Genomic DNA, 19,660 nt, shown 5'->3' with positions numbered 1-19,660 from the left:
GCCTTCCCTCCGTCTGGGTGGGCGGGCATAGCTGTGGGGCCGAGAAGTGACTGGCGGGAAAAGACGGAGATTCAATGGAAGCCGCTGCGCGAGGCATGGCGGGAAGAGAGGCGGGAGGCCGCGCGGGGCATCCCGGGAGCAAGGGCCGGGCCTGGCCTCGGCGCGGAGCATTGTGGGAGGTGGACGCCGCTCCGGGGCGGGTAGGTGAGTGGGGAGGGGCGGGAAGGGTGCACATCTGGGGGAGGGGAGAGGCACAGCTGGGTGGGACAGCGGAGATGGGAGGGCCCGCGGCCAGAGGGGCTGGGAGGACTTGGGGAGGGGGAAGTGGGTTGGGAGGGGCTGCGCGAGGTGGGGGGGGGGGGCGAGGCGCAGCTGGACATGGGGGAGCATCTGGGGTAATGAAGCCCATCTGAGGACGAGGGGCCATGTCTAGGACCAGAATGCACACCTGGAGAGTACAATAGCTGCAAATGGGAGGAGGGAGCTACAGCTGGACTGGGGGGCGCGTCTGAGCAGGAGGTGGGCACAAATATTGGTGACACTTCTGAAAATTGGCCGCAAGTGAATGGGGCACACACCTGTGGGCGAAAAGTACATACTGGATGTGAGGAGGACATCTGGATATGGGAGCATCTCGGAGGCAGGGGCTACAGTTGAATGTGACGACCCATGGCGTCACATCTGGGATAACAGCCATATATCGGAGACACGTGCAGGAAGGAGGAAGCCACAGGTGCGTGAAGAATGTGACTGGGAATGAGGGTCCCTGAATGGAGGTGGGAGCACATCTGGACATGGGATATCTTTAGAGGAGGGCAAAGAGGGATGCGAGTTACAGCCAAGTGTAGACACATCGAAGGGGGTGGTTTCCTATGAATGGGGCAGGAGAGGTTATGGCCAAGTATAGGAGATCTATCCGGAGGGGGAAGGAGGTCTTGGCTGGAAGTTGAGAACACATTCGAGGTGTCCACCACTGCACTACTGTTATGTTTTGGGAGAGGGACCCCAAATGTACCTAGGGGCACATCTACAGAGGAGGGTGCCAGAGCTGAAATTGGGGATCAGGATGACAGGCTCCAGCTGTCCCGGGAATAATGCAGAAATGGGAGAAAGCCAAAGATGGAGTATAGATTCATATCTAGATATTAATGGGGGTGCATCCCACCCTGGGCCCTGCCTGGAAAGAGGCACCAGCACCAAAGAGGCAGGCAGAAAATGGAGAAAGTGGGGTACCCCTGGTGGGGATGGGTCTGATATCCACATGCCCCCTCTCTTCCACTCAGGTGCCCCAGGATGGAGTCCCCACCCAGCACGGCTGGGCAGGAGGAGCAGGAGCTACGGGAGCGTGCCTTCTTCTCATGGGCTGAGTTCAGCCGCTTCTTCGACGCGTGGTGCCAGCAGCGGCTGGCGCTCTTCTTCGTCAAGAGTTCCATGCACCTGGCGCGCTGCCGCTGGGCCAGCGCGCCCCCGCTCTACACGCTCATCGACGTGCTCAAGTACAGCTACGTGCGGCTCGTGTGCAAGGACGTGCGCGCGCCCAGCCGGCCCACCGTGGGGTGCGTGAGAGGAGCCGTGCCCTGCTGGGTGCTGGGGGTGGGGATGGGAATCGAGGGGGAGGAGTAGGCAGAGAGCCCCCCCCCAGAGATGGGGAGGGAGAGATGCCACCTAAAACAGCTAAGTACACCTTGCAGAGAAGGTAAGACAGGCCCAGAGAAAGGCAGACAGCCCATAAGCTGGAAGGACAGAGGCACGCAGAGTGAGTGATAGGGTGGGCTCCAATTGCAGACTTACAGAGAGGCAGAGTGAGATGGACACAGTGAAGAAAACCAAAAGGGGGGGGGCAGAAAATTCCAGAAATACAGAGACATGGAGCCAGACACTCTAGCCAGAACCAGAAAATTGGGTGAGAGCCAGGTTTGGGACATATACAAAGAGGTCAGAGACAGAGCTGCAGAGTAACCCATGGGACAAAGAGAGGATGACCATCCGGTGATTCAGTGAATACAGAGCCGGTTCCCCGCGGGAGCCAGGGGTAATTCACTGGGGTGAGAAGGGGTTGAGCAGGATAGACAGATCCCCTGCCCTCCTAGCACTTTCAGACTGGACAGGAAGGCTGGTGTTAAAGGAACAAGCTGACAGATAACTTCCCTACAACTGTAATGCTACAGGGGCAAATGAAAAACCTGCGAGACAGCTAGGAGATACACCCAGCTGGCCAAGGATGTTTTAATCGTTCTCCCCAGTTTTAAAACCAGAACACTCCCCATAAAAGTTTCAGTTTCTGGCTTTTCTTGAAACACGGGAAAAGGCTGAACCCACATTCTTGTGTGGCAGATGGCCACTGCAGTTAGAGGGGTAGGGGCCTCGGGTTTGCCCCAGACCCCACTGCTCCCTATTATCTCACACTTAGCCCTGCCACTTTCATGTTTCACCTTCCTGGTCCCGGTAGGTGCATGTGAGTTTCAGACCCTTGGTTGGAGAGCTATGGCCAAGAACAGAGCACTTAAAAGCAGGCTCTGCCTTCAGGCTGCTTGAGACCGGCCCCATTGCTCCCAAAGTGGGTGTCTTTGGGCAACAGACATCACATGTCTAAGTCGGGTTTCTCCTCTCTGGAACATCAGGCAGCTGGGTAGATGACAGCTGTTCTAGAAGTCAAGAGCACAGCCAGCCAGCAGCCTAGCCTCAAATCCCAGGCCTGCTATGATTAGCTGATGACATCACCTGAGCAAGTGACATCACCTCTTTGGGTCTCAGTTTCCTGCCTTGGAAAACGGAGGAAGTGCCGGTACTGATCGATTCCAGGTTTTGTGAGGATTAAATGAGCTGATAGATGCAGATCGCTCAGAAAAGTGAGCACCTTCGAGCAGCGATTTTCACCATAGTTACTGGAACACTTACTGAGAGGTTACCCTTCTTGGTACTTGGTACTCTTCTTGGTACCTTGCTCATCTAGAAACAGAGACGCAGAGGTCAGGAAGCAGAATGGGATCAAACACACATCAACATCACAGAGAAATCTAGAACATTATAGCTTGTGAGCAGCTCAGGCCCCATCTGGAATCTCTCCTTGTTCAAAGTAACACTTATTGAGTGCCTACTGTGTGCATGCTCTTTGCTGGGCATTTGGAACCCAGAGCTTGGCCTCTGCCTTTGAGCAGCTGAGAACCTAATGGAGGGGAAAAAGACCAAAAGAAAAAAGAAAAAAAAAATTGGAAATGAGGGCTCACAATTGTGGGAGAAAAGAAGTTAGAGAGTGGGAGGGAAGAGAACAAAAGAGGGGTGGTCAGCCCAGCTCCACCTGAGAGCTTACGAGGTAGTTCTGGAAGGCTTCCTGGAAGAGGTTATTAGGAAATGAAAACTTGAGGGATCCTCTTTGTTTATACATTGATGTATGTATGTATTTGACCTAGACATATGGCGCTTGCTATGTGCCAGCACTGTCCCCAGTGTTCTGCCAGGGAGGAAGCCAGGAGACAGGAGGGACTGAAAGCAACAGGAGCTCTACGCATAGGATAGGTTCCTCCCAGGGCCCTGTCAGGGACAGACTGATGGAGAGAGACAGGAGGCCAGCGAGGAGGCAGGGGCTGCGATGTGAGAACCACACATCAGAGCTTTCTCCCTGGCCACTCCAGCCCCGTTGCCTAAACATTGCCTGGCAACCTTCCCCAAATCGCCACCCCGTCTCTTCCCCCTCCAGCTCCAGCCCTCTGCTCTGCACACCACCACCACCCCCTCCCCAGCCTCCCTAAGCACTTCCCTCTCTAGAATACACACACCAGCCTTTGAGAACACAGAAAGCTTGACGACCTGAAAGATCAAGAAGAAACGGGTGCACGGAGGGCAAACGAGCTCATAGTGATGGTACTTTTAGAAGAGAAAAAAAAAATGGGGGAAATAGCAGGTTCATTTTTATTAAGTACTTACACCGGCCCCTTGTCTAACTACTTTGCATAATGTAATCCTCTTCTGGACTCCTCTCAATGAGGAGGTACTGTTCTTGTTAGCCCCAATTTCCGTATGAGCAAACAAGCACAGAGAGGTTAAAGTGATTTCCCAAGATAGCCCAGCTGCCGAGAGAGAGAAACCAGGATCAGGACTCACACGGTTTGACCACAAAGCCTGTGCTTTTAGTCCCCTCTCTCTTCCTTCCCCTACCCCTCATCTTTATTTCAATCATGGATCATGAGAGTCGAATGTGATCCTAGGTGCCATGCTGTTTGTCCATCTGAAGGCTTTGTTTCAGCACCTGCTGGGTGCATGGTGAATGTGTTTTAGATGGTGGGGGTTACAGGGGAAGGGCACCCCATTCAGTGAAGACCATGCATTACAAATGGGCCTCCATCAGATCCTCATCCCAATGTGCCGTGAAATCTGCCCAAGCCTGGGGATAGTCAGAGAGGGCTTCCTGGAGGAGGTGACACTGGTTCAGAGTTGTGAAGGAGGAATAGGAGCTAACTAGGGGAAAAGAAGGGAGAAGGATGTTTTATGAAGAAAGAGAGAACTGAGTGGGGTTGCTGGCCGTGGGAATAGGGAAATGTGGATGGTCTGATGAGTTTATAAGGCACGACAGGCAGAACTGGGTGCTGGGTGGCTTGACGTAATGAGCAGAGTGCCTGGGTGTCTGGGGTTCATACAGTGGGATTCTGTCATTCCTCATCATCTGTTTACTGAGCACTTCCCAGGGGCCAGGGGCTGCTCTCAGTGCTGGGACTATTACAGTAGGCAAATCAGACAAAGATTCCTGCCCACATGGAGTTCACACGTAGAGGTGGGTGGCATTCTTCATCCTGGCTGCATGTAGAAAAATTGCAAAAATAGCATTCTGAGGCCACAGTAGACGATTATGTGAGGTACAGGGACCTTGTGGGGACGTGCTATTCTCTGGCAGGATGCACAGCTCCCTGGTGTTGTGACCTTCGCTGAGTGGGGGCTTGTTCTAAGGGCTGAACTAAAAGAGGCCAGACTAGAGAGTTTCACAGGAGCCCGAGAGTTAAGCAGGGGAGGTAGGTCAGGTAGAGTCCCATGAACGGGCCACAGTTTGGGTAGCTCAAAAAGGGCTGCACGTCGGGAATGTCTTTTGGTTCTACCAATACCACGGGGGTGGCTCCACATTTGTATTTTATGTATAACGATTTGGTGGCTTGGACTTTTTTCTAATTTTACATTATTTTTGTTGCTTAAAATAAGGCAAGAAGTCCCAAGCTTTTTATGTAGATTTAAAAAGTCTAGCAGGCAACCAGTTTTACTTTCCCTCACGCATGGAGCAGAAAAGGGGCGTGTCAGGTATCCCCTTCTGGTTTAACAAAGACTGTTCTTCAGTATTTATACTGGAGAGACCTGGGGTGGATTCTGGGGAGGCTCAGCCTTCTCAGGGGCCACTTGGAAACAATTTCGGAGCAGTTTAGGGCGTGCTACTGGCATTCACTGCCTGTGAGTCAGGCTTCTTCATTTCTTGCCAAGCCCTAGACAGTCTATGTTACAAGAGCTGACAAGCTGTGAGGACCTTGGGCCAAATCCATCCTGCAGCTGTGTTTTGTAAATAAAGTTTTATTGGAACACAGCCAGGCACATGCGCTGACAGGCAATCTATGGCTGTTTTCACAGTATAGCAACAGTGTCTATTTACTGTCTGCCCTTTCGCAGAAAAAGTGTGCCAATCCCTGCTCTGTAAACATAAACCTCCTACCTAAAATGCCAGTATCATCCCTCATGGAGAAACACAAAACATCCTTTCAGAAAGCAGATGTCAATAATATGTGTTATTTACCAGGGAAATGCACCCTGATTTTCCTCCCTGTTCTCTTTCATTTTTTAGAAGGCTGTTTGTAGCTCCCTGATTGATTTCAGCTAATGGGTGGGCCCTGCCCAGCAGCTTGACAGCCTCTGTCTTAGACAGACTCTTGCCCACACACAGATGGATAAGAGAGTTGGGGGTCATCGAAGCATTGTTTTTAAGAAGGGAGAACAGGAGACAGCATGCATTTAGCAGAGGGGCACCTGGCTGGCTCCATCCGTGGAGCATGCGACTCAATTTTGGGGCTGTGAGTTCAAGCCCCATCTTGGCTATAGAGATGACTTAAATAGAATCTCTAAAAAAACACAACAAAACAAAACAACAACAACAACAAAAGCCCAACATACAGTTGGCGGAGTTGCCAGTGGCCTATCAGGCAGCAAAAGGAATGAAACAATGTTGAAAAGCTAATGAGTGAGAAACCCCTGTTTCAAAAGTATATAGAGAGTGGGGTCCATTTCCTATTGCTGTTGTAACAAAGTATCACAGACCTGGTGGCTTAAGGCAAAGAAAATGTGTGATCTTAGAGCTCGGAGGGTCACCAGTCCAGCAGGGGTCTCACAGGGCTAAAATCGAGCTCTCTGCAAGGCTGGTTCATTCTGGAGACTCTAGAGGAGAATCTTCTAGAAGTGCCCGCATTCCTTGGCTTCCTGCTGTTCTAGCAGAGAAACATCTCTCTTTCTCTCTCTTTGTCTCTTTGACTTGCCTCTCTGGCTTCTTGCTTCTGTCTTCCCTTTATAAGGACCCTTGGGGGTACACTGAGCCCAGCTGGATAATCCAAGATCATCTCCCCATCTCAGGACCCTTAATTTATTATTATTTTTATTTTTTCTATTTTTTTAAAGATTTTATTTATTTATTTGACAGAGATCACAAGTAGGCAGAGAGGCAGGAAGAGAGAGAGGGGAAGCGGGCTCCATGCTGAGCAGAGAGCCCAATGCGGGGCTTGATCCCAGGATCCGGAGATCATGACCCACTGAGCCACCCAGGTGCTCCAGGACCCTTAATTTAATCCTACCTGCAAAGTCCCTTTTGCAGTGCACGGTAACGTTCACACAGCTCCAGCAGCTAGGGCGTGAACATCTTTGAGGGGCTGTTTTGCCTACTGTACAGCAGAAGAAGAAAGGATTCCTAAGTAAACTTTTTAACAGCATTAACACACGTGAAGGAAAGCACATCCATCATATGTATGCAACTCGGTGCATTTCCCCCAAATAAAAATGTACATGTAACCAATACCCAGAGCAAGGGGATACACATAGCCATTGCCAGGAAGCTCCCCCATTAGCACTTAACCACTCAAGGGTGACCACTCTCTGGTCTCCCAACCTTTGCCTCCTGTGGAACTTTCGATAAGCCTGACATGTGGTGGCTTATCACCTTTCGTGTCCGGCATCTTTCACACAGTGGATCCGCGAGATCCGACCACGTTGCTGGGGACAGCAATGGCCTGTCCATTCTTACTGTAGGTTAGGGTTGTGTTTGAGGATGTATCCCTACTTATTTTCCCATCCTCCTCGTGGATATCGGTTTGTTTCCAATACTTGGCAGATACGAGCAGGGCTGCTGTGAACATTCTAGCACAATCTTTGGGCGCCCATCTTCAGGCATTGGTCTTGAGTGGAAGCACTGGGTCGGGGGGCGGGGCACGTGATCTGAATTAGCAGAGACCGGCCCGTGGTGACAAGCGACTTATGTTGAAACTCCCATCGCCAAGAAGCTAAGTGCTAGGCTCTCTCCACATCCTAGTCTGTGCTCCCTGTTTATTTGGTTATTCCAGTGGTGGGTGGTGGCCTTTCCTGGGGCTTTTCTTTTCTTTACTTTTTTTTCCCCTGGGCCTTTTCATTGGGATTTGCTCGATGACTGATGAGTTTGAGCTCCTTTCCATGTATACAAACTTTTAAAACATGGGAACCCACTTTCCACTGTTTATGGGTCTCTAAAAACATACCCAGGAAAGGCTAGATAGCCCATTTAGGAAGTGGCTACTTTGGGGGACCGAGGAAGACTTTTGGGGGGGCAGGGTTCTCGGAGACCCTCAACTGGCCATGCCGTTCTTGCTAAAGGAGAAGTGGATACAGGAGTCTCTGAAGGGTTTTGTTTCTTACAGTTTTTCGAGGTAAATAAAATATTCCGTGGCTTTTGATAGAGATGGGGAGGTAGATGCCGAGCCACGGCCAACGTGGGTGCTGACAGTTCAGTGCTTTCTATACATCAACTCTTTCAATCCTCACAACTCCAGGACAAAGGTCTGGTGATGATGAGCTCCCTCACAACATAGGAGGAAACTGAGGCACAGAGGCTTGAAGGGACTTGCCCGAGGTCATGCAGCTGGCAGATTCGGAAGGCCCTCTCTCTTCTGGATGCTTGCCACAGTCCTTAATTTTAAGAAAATAAATAATTAAAGAGGAGAGGGAGAGGAGGAGGAGGGCAGACGGTGATGTGATGGCGGCGGTGGTCGTTCCTCCCGCAGGCCTCCCCAGCCCGGCTGCCCGGCCTTCATCATCGTCAAGCTGAGCCCCCTGCGGGACCGCCTCGTGGTGACGGAGTGCCAGCTGACCCACTCGCACCCGGCCTGCCCGCTCGAGTTCGCCTACTACTTCCGCCCGGGCCACCTGCTGGCCAACGCCTGCCTTCCGGTGCGCACCACGAACAAGATCTCCAAGCAGTTCGTGGCGCCGGCCGACGTGCGCCGCCTGCTGTCCTACTGCAAGGGCCGCGACCATGGCGTCCTGGACGCCCTGCACGTGCTCGAGGGGCTCTTCCGCACCGACCCCGAGGCCAAGGTGGGGTCTCGGGAGAGGCAGGCGGGGGCGGGGGAAGAGCCACGTTGGTGCCTCCGGGGTCGGTCGGTCATTCATTCATTCATTCATTCATCCGCCCACTCATCCGTTCACTCCTTTCATCCATCCACCCCTGTCGCCCCCACATCCCTGTCATCATTTGCTAAGTGCTCACTGCGGCCTTGGGGAGACAGCAGCCTGCCAGACACCCATGGTCCCTGCCCACAGGGACCACCAGAGCTTCTGCCCCAGGGGACGAGGGAAATGCTCTGGGATAGTCCCCCACGGTAGGGTAGCCCCTGGCCACATGGAGCCGTTGAACGCTTGCAAGGTGGCCAGTTAGACCGACGAGCTGAATTTTAAATTTTATTCTACTTTAACTCATTGAAATTTAAAAGAGCCTCTTCTGGCTATTGACTACCTTGCAGAGGAAGCTACTAGAATCACCTTGCTGTGGTAGTGGGGGAACCAACAAGAGACAAACACACCCAACCGTGATAAAATGTCAGGAAGGCTGGGCAAGGAAGAGGAGGTGACAGAAAGTGCCACTTAAAAAAAACAAACAAACAAACAAAAAAAAAAACCGAACCACACGCATAGAAGGTGCACAGATGAGAAGTGCATAGTTAGAGGAATGACCCCAACGTAAAAACAGCCTTTCCCCACCACCCTGATCAAGACTCAGAAGGGAGGGTCACCTTTGTCACCTAAGGTGATGGAGTGAGGAGTAGTGTCAAGGAGAATAGGGTGAGGACATGGAGAGGGACAAAAGATTTTGCTTATTTATTTGAGAGAGAGCACAAGTGGCGGGGAGAGGCCCGGAGAGAGGCAGAGGGAGAATAAGAAGCAAACTCTGCTGGGTGGGGAACCCAAGGCGGAGCTCGATCCTAGGACCCCGGGATCATCACCTGAGCCGGAGGCAGATGCCCAACCAACTGAGCCACCCAGGTGCCCCTGTAAGGGTGCCATTGTGATTTGAGTGGTCAGGGAAGGTATCTCTAAGGAAATGCTCATGAAGCAGAAGAGGCAGAATGGAGGCAGGGGACCCCCATTCTATCTTCAGAGGGATTGGAGTTCCAGGCAGAAGGAACAGCCAGTGCAAAGGTCCGGAGGCTGGGGCATTCCCGTTGTTCCTCTATGAGGAATCTTTCTGATGCTTTCATCCAACTTCAAAGCCGGGGCGGGGGTCGGTGGACATGTAGGAAGGGAGGGAGGGAGGGAGAAAGGGGGGGAAGCTAGGTTTTCCACCCTGGCTGTGCTTTTCTCTCATGTAAGGAAGAGGTCCCCACCTAGGGTAGTGAGGCAGTGACCCACTCTCCTGAATTGGGTCTAGAGCCCTCCCCCAACCACCATCTCATGCTCAGGACCCAGTCGTGATTCAAACCACCAACCCAAACCTAGCCCTCTGTCCACATCATCATATCGCTGATAATTTTAGTTCATGTTTAGCAAGCACTGACTGTGTGCCAACACTATCTCAAGTGCTTTGCTTTTTATAATTCATTTAAATCATACCAAAGCATGTTGAGGAAGGAGTCCCCCATTCGATAGACAAGGAAACTGAAGCACAGAGAGGTCAAGGAATTGGCCCAGGGCCACACAGCTGCTTAATGATGGAGCTGAACTTCAGACCCACACAGTCTGGATCCAGGGCCCTGCTCTTACCCGCTTGGCTATTCCCCAGTTTAGAAATGAGGTTTGGGCCCTTTCCCAGCAGGTCTAGCCTCCGGAGAGCTGAGGGTCCCACCGAAGTCAGTTTACTGCTCTGTAAATTGGGGAGTACATGTGTGTGATCCCCACGCTGCTGGTCTTTGCTGAAGACCAGTTATCTGTTATCAGTTATCTCCTGTCCACCGTCAAATAAATAAGCCTTGGCTGTCCCTGCACACACCTATGTAGGGCTGCCCCTCCCCACTATGAGAAGCCGCTCACCAACAAGCGAAAGCCTTTAAGGTCAAGGCATTGTCTTCTAAACTTCCAGTTAGGAGGCTGCCACAGAGTCCAGCTAAACCAAGGTTGGCTCCTGGGTCCATCTTTCAGTCCACCTTAATCCTTTTAAAGGAAATGAGGAAGGAGTTCTGGAATACCAAGAGACAGAAAAGCCAGAGGATTATTCTTTTTTTTTTTTTAACACTTAAATATTGACTTCTTGAATATGTAACACATTCACATGCTTTTAAATTCAAAAGGTACAAAGGTTCAAAAAGTGAAAAGTCCCCTTGTCACCTCCTGTCCCCCAGGTCCCCTCCTCAGTGGCCACCAGAACGTCCATTCTTTATGTATCTTCTGTCTCTATTCTGTGGCTCAGGGCTATCCAGGGGAACTTGCTATGATGATAGAAATGATCTGTGGCTCATGGCTATCAGGCACTCAGAATGTGGCCAGTATGGTGGAGGAACTGGATATTTAATTTAATTTAATTTAATTTAATTTAATTGCATTTTAAATAGTCCTGTATGGCTAGTGGCTTCACACTCAACAGCCCCACCATATCGGTATACAGAGAAATTTGTGTCTGTCATTTTCATTTTATTTCCACTTGCTCCCCACCCCTGCAAGGTAGCATATTAGACTTTTTTTTTTTATCTTGTTTTAGGTGTTGGGGCTGGCCACATGTCAGCTGCTTTCATTTCTTCCTCCGGGGCTGGTCATCTTAAACTGTGTTGCCTGGCGGGGTACGGGCCAGGCTGCCAGCTTCCAGGAGCCATGTGGGGGAAGAGGGCTGGGGAGCTGGCTCTGGAGCAGCAAGATGTAAGGACACCCTGTCCCTCATCACATGCACTTGTTGTTCCCAAGGCCAGCAGCCCCTTCTTTCTTTCTTTCTTTCTTTCTTTTTTTTAAGAAATATTTGTCTTTTTTCATAATTTTTTTTAAAAATATTTTTATTATTATTTTTAAAGATTTTATTTATTTATTTGACAAACAGAGATCACAAGTAGGCAGAGAGGCAGGCAGAGAGAGAGAGGGGGAAGCAGGCTCCCCGCTGAGAAGAGAGCCCGATGCGGGGCTGGATCCCAGGACCCTGAGATCATGACCTGAGCTTTAACCCACTGAGCCACCTAGGCGCCCCTCTTTTTTTTTTTTTTTAAAGATTTTATTTATTTATTTGAGAGGGAGGGAGAGAGAGAGAGAGCGCACAGGAGCAGTGGTGAGGGGCAGAGGGAGAGAGAGAAACAGACCCTCTGCTTAGCAGGGAGCCTGATGAAGGACTCGATCCCAGAACCCTGAGATCATAACCTGAGCCCAAGGCAGAAGCTTTACCCACTGAGCCACCCCAGCGTCCCAGTCAGGGATCCTTTCTGTTTTCACCTTTACACAGAATCAACTCCAGCCACCTTGGAGTGAGAGGGAACTTGACCTTGAGAGGTCTACTTTGTTTTGTTTTGTTTTGTTTTAAAAGATTTTATTTATTTATTTGACAGAGAGAGATCACAAGTAGGCAGAGAGGCAGGCAGAGAGAGAGAGAGGAGGAAGCAGACTCCCTGCCGAGCAGAGAGCCCGATGCGGGACTCGATCCCAGGACCCTGAGATCATGACCTGAGCCGAAGGCAGCGGCTTAACCCACTGAGCCACCCAGGCACCCCGAGAGGTCTACTTTGAAAAGCTGAATGCCTGGGACCCCCTGAGTGGTGGTGACCCACTTGGTCCTGGGAGGGGTCCCACAAAACTAGCGTACCCAAAAGTCACCGCCACAGTTTATGGGCAAGACTGAGCAGCTGCCTCAATGAGGGTGGTGTTAAGACCTTTTATAATCTGCCCTGAGGCAGCGATGATAGGCTGCGGTGTTCAGTCATGTCTCCATTGTCTCGTTTGTGGCAGCCTCCAGGGTAATCAACAAGCCAACTGGATTTCTGGACAGAGATGGTTCTTGGCACAGAAATGTTGTACCTTCTGTCGTGGGTGCACTATGTCTTCTGAGAAAGAGGAATGTTGATCTGAGTGTGCCACCTTTATGAATAGTAAACGGTAAACTGGTAGAGTCACGGTGGGCGAAAATTGGGCAATGTCTATTGAAATGAGCACGTTGGTCCCTCCCCCACTGCTGGGAATTCATGCTGCACAGGGTCCGGGTGATTACAAGATAATCAGCTCTTTTCTGAGTCCTGGAGTACCAGCTAGAACCTGGTTTGATTTATCTTGTGAGGTGCTAAGAGCTTTCTGTACCTTCCAGCTGTGCCGTTCACTGGCCATGGGACATGCAATGAGGTGCAACAGGTTACTTCTCCAAGCCTTAGTTTGTTTGTCCGCAGAATGGGGATAAGAATAGGTGCTACCTCGTAGGGTTGTCGAGGTGGTTGTGCGAGGATTAAGTGTGTGCGCGTGCATGTCTGTATAAAAACAGACAAGTAGGAAGCCCTGTATGCGTCGCTTTTTAGGTATTACTTTTATTCCCTCAAGTTTTTCTTTGGGACAGTCTGGAGAATAGTACCGTTCCGATCACGTGAACACAGGGATGTGGATGGAGTGCGTTCTGTGGCATGGTCCCCGAGATTCACATCTGTGGAATCCTCCATCTGTGCTGTGGCTGACGCATCCCAGTGCCACCGATCCGGGTGTTTGAGGCGAACCCTGCCCTCATGGGAGCCCTCACATCTGCCAGCCACACGCCCTTGAATCAGACCTGTGGGATCACCTTCGTGAATGCCAAGGGGGTATTGCGATCAGGAGTGCAGACTCTAGGCCCAAGCAGCCTCAGGTTCAAATCCCAGCCCTGCTGCTTATTACCTGCAGGTGTTCACCTCTCGGTTCAAGGTACTTCTGGTTGTGCGACTTCTTGGAGCTTCTGCCAGTCCAACAGGGCAGGACTCTGTCCCTCCTCTCTCTTCAAGGCCAAGCGCAGCATCTGGGCCCACAAGAGGCTCTCAGTCAATGCTGCTTAACGAACCAGTGGCTGGGCAAGAAAAGCTTCTGTGCCCTCTTTAGAATGAAAACCTGAGGTGAAATCGAAGTTTTCCCTTAAAGAACGGAAGTTGTCTTCTAACTCATCAAGGGCTTGCTGGCTCTGGAAAATCTCAAGGCACCTACGTTTTGCTGTATTTCCTTTCCCCACTCCTGATTCCCCAGAAGAAACAGACATGAACTCAACACTATAGAAAGGTGTCATTCTTTTTGTTATACTTAGGACAACTTTTATCTTGGCACTGATTTCTACACTAGGGCTGTCTGAAGGAACTTTCTGTGAGGTTCAAATGTCCTGTAGCTGTGGCATTCAGGAGAGCAGCTACTAGCCCCGTGTGGCTGGTAAGCCCTTGAAATAGGACTAGCACGGCCGGTGAAGGGTTGTCAAACATTAATTAATTTAAATGTAAACAGCTACATGGGGCTAAGGCAAACAGCTTGGACAGTGCAGTTCTAGATGGAGACCTTCACGAAGATATATTGCAAAGTAGTCATAGTATAAAAATTCATGATGGTTGAAAACAATCACAATGGGCCAGTAACTAATCCAGCGGTAGGGTTTCTAGGACTTTTCATACAATTTCATAAAAATTTGATAAAATTTAGAATTAGTGAATTCTAATATGAGTTAAGATGCTGAATATAGGATTTTTGGGTTGGGAAAGCAATTTCCTTGTTCTTTTGGGACTCTACTAGATCTTTTTTTTTTTTTTTAATTAGAGGATCTTTTTTTTCCTTTCCCTTGAAAGCTGAGAATGATGCAGTGCTTTTTCCCCCTTAAGATGTATTTATTTATTTTAGAAAGAGTGCAAGAGAGTGCAAGCAGGAGAGGGGGAGAGTCTCCAGCAGGCTCGCCACCGAGCAGAAAGACCTATGTGGGGCTTGAGCTGACAACCCCAAGATCATGACCCGAGGCAACGGAGCCATGTTCCTGCCCAGGCAGTTCAACAGATGGATCTAGAGTCTGGAGATATGGAACTGGGAGTTATCAGCTAAAAGATGAGGAAGGCAGTGTGACCTGATGAGATCACCTTGGCAGAGCCTGGAGACAGGAAAGAGGAGAAGAGAAGCCAAGATGGGCTCTTTGGCTCTGCAACTTTTAGAAGCGGAGCAGGGATGGGAGAGGGCAAGCAAAGGAGACCACGTGGGAGATGCCTGGGCAGAAGGAGGACAGCCAGGAGTCTCCAGGGTGACAGAAGCCCAGAGAGATCTGTGTTCCAGAAAGGGGGCAGGCTCCCGGTCCTCGGTGCTGCTGAGAGACAAGTAACATGGAAATCATAGTGGGATTAGATATGCACCAAGCCTGGACACAAATGATCTCGTTTTAGCCTCTCCATGACCATGGTGGACAGACATTACCTCAATTTTGCAGAAAAGAAAAGTGAGACTCAGACCAGGATACTCACAGCTAGCAAGAGACAAAGTAGGGGGGGGGGAGAAAAAGAAAAGAAAAAATAAAAGAGAGAGAGACAAAGCAAAGATTTAAAAGCAGACTCTTCCCTGGGCTGTGGAGATGTGGCCGGTGATAGCGCTGCGCACTGACCCAAGCTCGTTCAGGATGTATGGAGCTGCGGCCGTGAGCGCCCCTGCAAGCACCAGGAATGCAAAACACAACATCCCTAACCTTGTGGCGCTTCCGTCTTAGGAAGGGCAAACCGATGATCAGCAAATCAGCAAATAAAGGCGTGACATGCGTCAGGGTGGTTAAATGCCATGGCCAACAGTGGCTAGAGAGAGCCACTTCCATTGGTTAGAAGTGCTGGTTAGAGCAGACCTAACTGAGGACATGATCTCTGAGCCGGGGTGACAATGGCAGTGACGACAAACGCTTGGAGAACGCTCGCTCTTGGTTGAACATTAACACATTTGTGCCAGGCAGTGTTCTCAATGATTTAATGCATTCCATCCTTCCAGTCACAGAAATACTCCTCTTCATTTTACAGATTGGGTGGAGGGGTGGGTCAGGGAAGTTACCCAAGGCCACACCGCCAGGGTCTCAGCCCCTGCAGTCTGGCTCTAGACCCTAAACAGGACCTGAACCTCTAGGCATGAAGGAATGAGTTTTCCATTTCCAGAAGGGAAACTTGGGGGAAGAAAGGGGGAAAGGAGGAAACTGAGGCTCAGAGAGGTTAAGCCACAAGGTTGGGACCGGGACTCAAACCTAGAGGATCTGGCTTCAGAGTCTACCACCTGAGTGCTAGGCCAGTGGCTCTCCAACTAGAGAGCGCATGGTGATCCCCTGGAGGGCTTGTCAGAGCGCCGACTGTGGGGCCTTCAAGAGTTTCTGACCGGGCAGGTCTGGGAAGGCCTGAGAATATGCATTTCTGTCAAGATCCCAGCAAGCGATGCTGCTGCTCCAAGGCCTCCACTTCGAATTTTACTTTAGTCTGCCTCTGAGTGCACGAAGGAATGAATACCCAGGTCCTAGTAGGTACACTGAGGCTCAGAGAGGCTGTCTTGTGTGCAGAAATCACAGAGCTCTTAGACGGTGGGGCCAGATCTCACACCGGGGCAATGGGCCTCCAGAGTTCGCATTTTTAACCATTCCCCGGCACTGCCTCCTACCGGTCGGAAGAATAAATGGCTGCACGCAGGGATGCAGGAATTCCCACTGCCCCCGAGGATGGTGCTGGGTGGGTGCCCGAGATCTGGGAACCGCCAGGCGAGCCTGGCATCCCCTGACCTCATTCCCTGCCTCCCCCGCCCCCGCCCGCAGGTGAAGCTGGTGTTCGTGGAGGACCAGGCGGTGGTGGAGACAGTGTTCTTCCTGACGTCACGCACGCGGGCGCTGCTGCGGCGCTTCCCCCGCATGCTCCTGGTGGACCGGCTGCCGGGTCTACAGGGCGCGCTGGACCTGCTGGCCGTGCTCTGTGTGGACGCGGCGGGCCGCGCGCGCCAGGCCGCCTGCTGCGTGGCGCGTCCAGGCACGCCAAGCCTGCTGCGCTTCGCGCTGGCCTCGCTGCTGCAGAGCGCGCCCGACGTCAAGGGCCGCGTGCGCTGCCTAACCGCTGGGCCCGAGGTGGCGGCGCAGCTGCCTGCTGTGCGCCAGCTGCTGCCGGGCGCACGCGTGCAGATTTGCCGCGCACAGGGCCTGGAGACGCTCTTCAGCAAGGCGCAAGAACTGGGCGGTGCCGGCTGCGAGGACCCGGGCTTGTGGCCGCGCCTGTGTCGCCTGGCCGGCGCGTCGTCGCCCGCCGCCTACGCCGAGGCGTTGGCCGAGCTGCGCGCACATGGCCCGGCCGCTTTCGTGGACTACTTCGAGCGCAACTGGGCCCCGCGGCGCGACATGTGGGTGCGCTTCCGAGCCTTCGAGGCGGCCCGGGACCTGGACGCGTGCGCTCTCGTGCGCGGCCACCGCCGGCGCCTGCTGCGCCGCCTGAGCCCCTCGCGCAGCGTGGCACAGTGTCTCCGCGACCTGGTGGCCATGCAGTGGGCCGACGCGGTTGGGGAGGCGCCTGATCGCCTGGACGGTGGGGGGCTGGGGCCAGAGGTCGAGCTGGGGAGGGGAGCGCAAGGGGCGGAGAGGAGAAAGGGCCTGGAGAGCGGGGACAGGGGAGGGGCCCCGAAAGAAGGAAGTATTTGGAGAGGTGGCCAGTTGGAGGAGGAGTGGCCCCGAGGTTTGGAGGCCAGAGAGCGGGGAGGGGCTCAGTTAGAAAGCGAGATGGGGGGAGGGTTGCAGGTCCAAGACTGGAGAGAGGTCCAGTTGGAGACCCAGAAAGTGAGAGGCCTAGAAGGGAGTGTTTGGAGAGGGTCCCAGTGGGAGAATGAGCAGTGGAGAGGACCAGAGATCAGAGACTGGAGGGGGTTCTTGTTGGAAGAGGAGAAAGATAAGGGACCGGAAGGTTATGTCTGGAGAGGATCCCGGTTGGAGGACCATGGGCTGAGGGGATTGGAAGGCTACACCTGGAGGACGGCCCAGCTGGAGGATCGAAGGGCTAGGGTGTTGGAGACCACAGACCGGAGGGGGGCCCAGTTGGATACCGAGAGGGCCAGGAGTCTTGAAGGGAGCACCTGGAGGGGGGCCCAGCTGCACGACGAGAGGGCACATGGGCTAAAATCCAGAGATCAGAAGGGATCTCAGTTGGAACCCGAGAAGGGAAGGGGGTGGGAGGTCAGGAACTGGAGGGGGCGCCATTTGGAGAAGCCCAGGGATTTGGTCCCTGAGAATGGAGACCAAAGGGGGCCCCAGTGGGGAGAGGAGAGGCAGAGAGGGCCGGATATTGGAGAAGAGAGAGGAGTGAGTTTGGGGGTCAAAAGAAGAAGGGACCTGGAGGATGTTGTTCTGGTCCAGCTGGGGGACACAGGGATGACAGGCCTGGAGAATGGGGAGGGAGCCCCATCTATGGGCCCCAAGAGCAGAGGAGGACAAGCGATGGAGTGTGGGGGCACAGGAAGGAGGTGTCTAGGGCTGGGGAATGGAGTGTGCGGCACCCCGTTGGGGACTGTGTTTGAGGGTGATCCAGAATGGGCAGGAACAAGGAGAGTCTACCTGGCCGCTGGGGAGAGGCTGCAGGAAGGCGGTGAAGAAGGCAGCCCGAGGGAACCGAAGAGGCCTTGCTGCCCCTCAGCAGAGGAAGAGGTGGACTGGGAGCCCCTGGCCAAGTTCCGAGCGGCGTGTGGGCCGGAGCTGGCAGAACTGGTGGCCGAAGAGCTGGCCTTTGCCCGGCAGCATGGTACCCGCGGTTTCCACTGGACTGGAGCTGGGTTTGCCCTTAAGGATGGCACCTCGGACTTCTTCCTAGACAGGGCTCTGACCCGCTGTAGCTGTTCCATCCATGCCGCGCGGCGTCTGCCTTGCCGCCACCTGTTCGCAGCACGCCTCCTCACAGGGGCAGCCTTATTCCACATGGACCTGCTCAGGGATTGCTGGGGGAGAGCTCCAGAACCCTGACCCACCAGGGTCCTGCCTGCCACCTTCCGCTGCAAAGGTAGGAGGGCATTCTTCAATCCCAAAGATAATAGGGCTGAGGCCAAGGAGGCCAACCCAGTCCCTCTGGCCACCTCCTGTGTCATCCAGGGACCTCACCTTGGCCGCTTGTCTCTCTGGGTACAAGGGGAGGCTGACTGGTCTCTGAGGCCCTGGAGCCACAGTGTGGAAGACGGTGGTGGCCAAGATGGCTTCTGAGGGTTTCCCTCAGGAGAGGAAATGTGTGATGGGACAGGGGCAGGTTGGGGCAGAAGGAAGTAAGGGGACAAAGCTTGGGGAGGGGAAGACACCAGGACATGGGGAGAGCCCATGCAGGAGCAAATGTTCACTCCATAGAGTGCGGGGGTGAAGGAGAGAAGCAAGGGGGACTGTAGGAGGACAGATTGGGGGTGGGGGGGAGAGAAGCTAGCAGGGAGACGAGCAGAGGAGAGAGGACAAGAGGAGAGGCAGAAATGGGGAAAAGCAGAGGGAGGCAAGGGAGAAGGAGGCCAGGGTGGAGGACAGAGGGGGAAAAAAATCAAAAAGGACACACAGAAAGAAAAGGTATGGGAGATGGGGAGAGAAGGAATAAGAGGGGAGTGATTTGAGAGTCTCCAAAGCCCAGAGGCTTGAATCCCCTTGACCTTCTGGTTGGTCATTCCCAGAAGAGACTGAATGAGAGTGGTGTCTGGTGGGATGGGCTAGAGGTTCTCCAGTGGGAGAGGGGACAGTCTGGACTATTGTGCTTCAAGATTGGAATAAAACGTATTATTTTGATTTCTGCACTGAGTTCCTGGCTTCTCAGGGAAAGAGGGGAGAGAACTTGAGGTATTCTAGCATTCCTTCTTCCATTCTATCAACAAGACCTCCTGGGGCCAGATGGAATGGAGGGGCCAAAAATGAATCCAACCTCCAGCTCCCGCCAACAGCTCAGAGCTCTTCCTGCCTCATTTGGACCAGTACACCAGAGTGACAACTTGCCAGCATATGTGAATTTTGACAAATGGCTAGTCTGGGCCAGTCTCAGCCACTGTGCCAAGGAATGGTCTAAGAATGGGCATGTGACCCAATCCTGGCCAATGGGTCTGCTCAGGGTGGGAGGCTTCTAAACATTCTCTCAATCCTAAGAAGCCCCAGAATGTGAATGGTCAGACCTAGACCTGCTTGGGAGCATCTTGATGGAGCATGAGAATGAAGCCAGTGCTGAAGGTGGCAGAGCTAAGAGGTGCCCTATATGATCACACAAACACCCCTGAAGGTGGGCATGGTGGCCATTTT

The 19,660-nt window shown here is 52.7% G+C and overlaps 1 protein-coding gene across 3 annotated transcripts; it reads left to right on the top strand.

Annotated features, from left to right (window-relative positions):
- Positions 1 to 23: 23 nt before the first annotated feature.
- On the top strand, positions 24 to 18,861 carry ZSWIM9 (zinc finger SWIM-type containing 9). Of its 3 annotated transcripts, none has more exons than XM_004767452.3 (4): positions 24 to 200; positions 1,284 to 1,556; positions 8,268 to 8,580; positions 16,193 to 18,861. In XM_004767452.3, the coding sequence occupies exons 2-4, from the start codon at positions 1,294 to 1,296 to the stop codon at positions 18,365 to 18,367; spliced, it is 2,751 nt and encodes a 916-aa protein (XP_004767509.1). In that variant the 5' UTR covers positions 24 to 200; positions 1,284 to 1,293; the 3' UTR covers positions 18,368 to 18,861. The 3 variants fall into 3 exon arrangements, with proteins under 3 accessions (XP_004767509.1, XP_004767510.1, XP_004767508.1); XM_004767453.3 differs by having other exon boundaries at positions 24 to 204; XM_004767451.3 differs by lacking the exon at positions 24 to 200 and adding an exon at positions 222 to 733.
- Positions 18,862 to 19,660: the final 799 nt, after the last annotated feature.

The sequence above is a fragment of the Mustela putorius genome, unplaced genomic scaffold (assembly GCF_011764305.1).
Source record: "Mustela putorius furo isolate JIRA1106 unplaced genomic scaffold, ASM1176430v1.1 tig00000196_pilon_pilon_pilon, whole genome shotgun sequence".
NCBI lineage: Eukaryota > Metazoa > Chordata > Mammalia > Carnivora > Mustelidae > Mustela > Mustela putorius.
The sequence above is the reverse complement of the archived record's forward strand: the minus strand, read 5'-3'. Positions and strand labels throughout refer to the sequence as shown.

Excerpts from the sequence above, each read along its gene's own strand:
- ZSWIM9 (XM_004767451.3), top strand. The coding sequence starts at position 624 with ATGGGAGCATCTCGGAGGCAGGGGCTACAGTTGAATGTGACGACCCAT. Across the intron at positions 1,557-8,267 it reads CCCAGCCGGCCCACCGTGGG|GCCTCCCCAGCCCGGCTGCC; the intron begins GTGCGTGAGAGG and ends TTCCTCCCGCAG. Across the intron at positions 8,581-16,192 it reads GCACCGACCCCGAGGCCAAG|GTGAAGCTGGTGTTCGTGGA; the intron begins GTGGGGTCTCGG and ends CCCCGCCCGCAG.